This window comes from Artibeus jamaicensis, unplaced genomic scaffold (assembly GCF_021234435.1).
Source record: "Artibeus jamaicensis isolate MK-2021 breed Jamaican fruit bat unplaced genomic scaffold, CSHL_Jam_final scaffold_3047, whole genome shotgun sequence".
Classification (NCBI taxonomy): Eukaryota; Metazoa; Chordata; class Mammalia; order Chiroptera; family Phyllostomidae; genus Artibeus; species Artibeus jamaicensis.
In genome coordinates, this window is record NW_026522035.1 from 196,179 (window position 1) to 199,784 (window position 3,606).

The 3,606-nt window shown below is 36.4% G+C and overlaps 1 gene segment (V, D, J or C); it reads right to left on the reverse strand.

Annotated features, from left to right (window-relative positions):
• Nucleotides 1-2,593: 2,593 nt before the first annotated feature.
• On the reverse strand, nucleotides 2,594-3,404 carry LOC119040875 (T cell receptor alpha variable 14/delta variable 4-like). The segment is given in 2 exon segments: nucleotides 2,594-3,193; nucleotides 3,356-3,404. Coding segments are annotated over 2 exon segments (357 nt in total).
• Nucleotides 3,405-3,606: the final 202 nt, after the last annotated feature.

The following is a 3,606-nucleotide window of genomic DNA, read 5'->3' on the forward strand; positions in this document are numbered from 1 at the left end:
GTTTATCTGTGTGCAAATGTGTGACCACAGTCAGCTCTCAGTGGGTCCACCTGATGCTACTCCACACCTGAGATATACCCACGGCTGCCTGCGCACCTGGGTCACGTGCCTGGGTCATTCAGGTGGATCTTTCCTTCCCTACCCCACTCTGCTGCTGGCTTCGCCCCTCTTACCAGTCTGGATGAAAGGTTTGTTGTTGTCAGACTTCCGTATAGTTCAATTTTCTGTTGTTTGGCTGCGTTTTTGTTGCTAACACTTTGTTGTTTTTAAACTTGGTTAAGCGAGAAGACACAATGTTTCCACCTACGCCTCCATCTTAGCGGAAGTCACCCCTCGATTTTCTATTCAAACAATTATGCTGTGTGTGAATAAAGAGAGGTTCACTTCTTTTTGAACTGTGTATTATTTGTTTCTTTCTTCTGCTTTATTGTACTAGCTTCAACCTCCAGTATAATATTAAATACAAGCAGTGAGAACTAAATTTCTTTCCTTATTCCAGATCATCATAGGAAAGTATTTAGTCTTTCACTATCAAACATGACATCTGATGTAAGTTTTTAATGGGAATTTTTAATGACAATTGGAGGCTGGATTTGTCAAATGTATTTTTCTGCACCTACTGAGGCTACTGTAACTAAGTAATCATCTACTCTTTGTCAATCTCTTGACAATTTATTAATGAATTGTCACAACAAAATATTAAAGAAGACATCACTCTCCCATTTAACACATAATGAAACAAAGCTCACAAGTGTCTACAAAGCACAAGGCAGAGCTAATAATTTCAAAAACAGAGTTCTCTGATAGCAAAAACCTGCTCCCTGCTTTTTCACTATAAACTATTTTTAGAGAAAATTTGAAAGAAAAACTAGAGGATAGAAAAATTACTTCTTGGTCCTTGAAATATTTTATGAAATTACGTTAAGTTTTTTTATTTGTGAAAATAATTAAATAATTGGAGGTTTGGCTTTTTTACCAAAACAAGAAGGAAAACATCTTATAAAGGATGCAAAAGTGCAATTCAGTAATTAACCACTACATCACTAGGAACTTGACCATTTTTTCCAACCAATTATTAGGCACCTGACTTGAGCAATGCACTATGGAGAGGGTGACAAATTCTCCTATACTTTTGCGCACCAGGAAATTGAAATTTTATTCACAGCTAGTAATGGCTCTTTTTCTCTGTCCCTTTAAACTTGCTTGTGATAAATCAGTTTAGACGACAGTTCTTGAAACTAACCAGTATAAATGTTCCTCAAAAAAATTGAATAGACTTTTTATATAATCAAAAAATTTACTTCTTTGTACATACTAAAAATTGAAATAATTTGGGTATATACCAAAAATGTTGATATATTCATATACATGTTTCCACCAAAATTTGGAAGGAACACAAATTTCCATCAACACATGGATGGATAAACAAATATGTGGTATGTACACACATTAGAATATTATTCAACCATAAAAAAGGAAAAAATTCTGACACATGCTACGACATGAGTGAACTTTCAGGACTATGTTTTGTGAAATAAGTAACAATATGACCAATATAGCATAATTCTACTTTTATAAGGTATCTAAAATAGTCAAACTCATAAAATGAAGAAGTAAAAATGTACTTGCGAAGAGCTGCAAAAAACAGGTCATAGAGAGTTACTGTTTGCCAAGTACATTTTTCAGTTTTGAAAGAAGTGAACTATTTTCATGTTCATTTCAAGATGAAAAGAGTTCTAGAGATGGATGGTGGTGTTGCTTGAAGCACAATGTAAATGTACTTACTACCACTGGATTATAGATTTAAAATTTTTAAATGGTTAAGATTTATGTTAAAATGGTAATTTTTTAAATTTAAAACATTTTCAAAACACACTATTTCTCAGATTTCTACTTAGCGCATGTGCTTCTGAGATACAAATATAGGAGTAAGTTACAATGCAAAAACATTTATGAAACATATATTACCATTCATATTTTATGGTCCTGAAACAATAAGGTTAGAAATAGAGGTGGAAATTGGAGAAAATGAGAATTTTGGATTGGGAAATATTGACGAACAAAGAGGGCATGGATGTGAACAAATGAGCTAATGATGACAAAAAATGCTTTTAGAGGAGTAGTGAAGTGAAGGGCAAGATTAGAAAAAGAAGATAATTCACAATCTGCTTTTGCCCAATATCCCCCCAGAGCCACTAATTATTGATCATTTTATGAGTAAGACTGGTGAAAGGCAGGTAAATTTACATAATGGAAACTAGCACTTCAGTGCTACAAAGTTAATAAGAAAAAAAGAACATCCGCACAAAGTTAGTCACATTGCAGTTACCTTAAAAAGTAAATCACAGTACCCTTAACTAACAAATCTAAATTAAACTAATTCATTAAACAGTATGAAACAGCGTAATATACAAAACAAGGAAAACACACAAAAATTTCATGGCCTTCCTCATTCAAAACAATGTCTGTAACATAAAATATACTCAATAAATATTTATTGAACAAATTGATCGGAAAATCTTAAAATTCCACAGACTTTTACTGATTTTTAGATTCAGATGTTTCTGAATTTTCTTAGTTAATTCTTCTAAATTCAATCTCTCACCAAATGGAAAATTGTTTGTTGTGGTTGTTCCTTGTCTTCAATAAATAATTTCAACTTAAAATTTAAAGGATGTGGATGTTTTCAATGAATAATAACTCTACATACAGCCTATGGAACTAAGGAGGTATTTTCATAGTTTTCCCTCATACACTGCCATCACCTGTGGTAACCCAGCCCTTGCCACTTCCTGTGTGGAAAATTCCTGGCCTTGGTCCCTACAGCAGGTGGATGCGTCAAGCAGAGCCTTGAGGTTTTGGTTCACCTCCTTCCTACACACCTCTCACTGTGGGCTCACTAGGGCACAGAAATACACTGCAGAGTCCTCCAGCTGTGAAGGTGAAATGACAAGGTTGATGGAACGGTTTGCTTTCTGAAAATTCAGTGAGTAGCGACCTTCTGTGGCATTTTTCTGGTTATAGGAGTCCTGACGAATAAGGAAAATCATTGCCCCACTGCCCAGCTGCTTGTACCAGAAGAGGTTGTAAGTTGGATCACTGGTGTCATATGTGCAGTCCAGGGTCACAGCCTCCTTCTCCTGCACTGACATTGCTGGTTGGACTTGAGTTACCTTCTTGGAAATACTGGATCCTAAAGGGGAAAAAATCAGAAAGTTTGGGGATAAATGGTATGGAACAAAAAATTATTTTTCACATCCTGCCACCTCTCCTTCCAAGAGTACTTATAAAACACTACCTGGGCCCCCAGTACTTAGGTCATAAAGGAAACCCATTCCCACTGGGGCATGCCTACCTAGCCACATTGAAGCCAGGACCACCTTCAGAAGGTTGGAGAGCAACATCTTTAAGTTTCTTTCAACAGGTAATAAACATCTTCTCGTTCTTCTTCAGCTTCAAGACCCTACAAAGTGAGGTGACTCTGACAGGAAGAGAAGAAATGCTGGGCTGTGTGCTGCTGCTGCCCCAGAACAGGAAACAGGGTTTCCTGGTGCAGCCAGTTGCTGCGGGTCATGTCAGCCTTTCTGACAGAGAGTGTCACCCAAC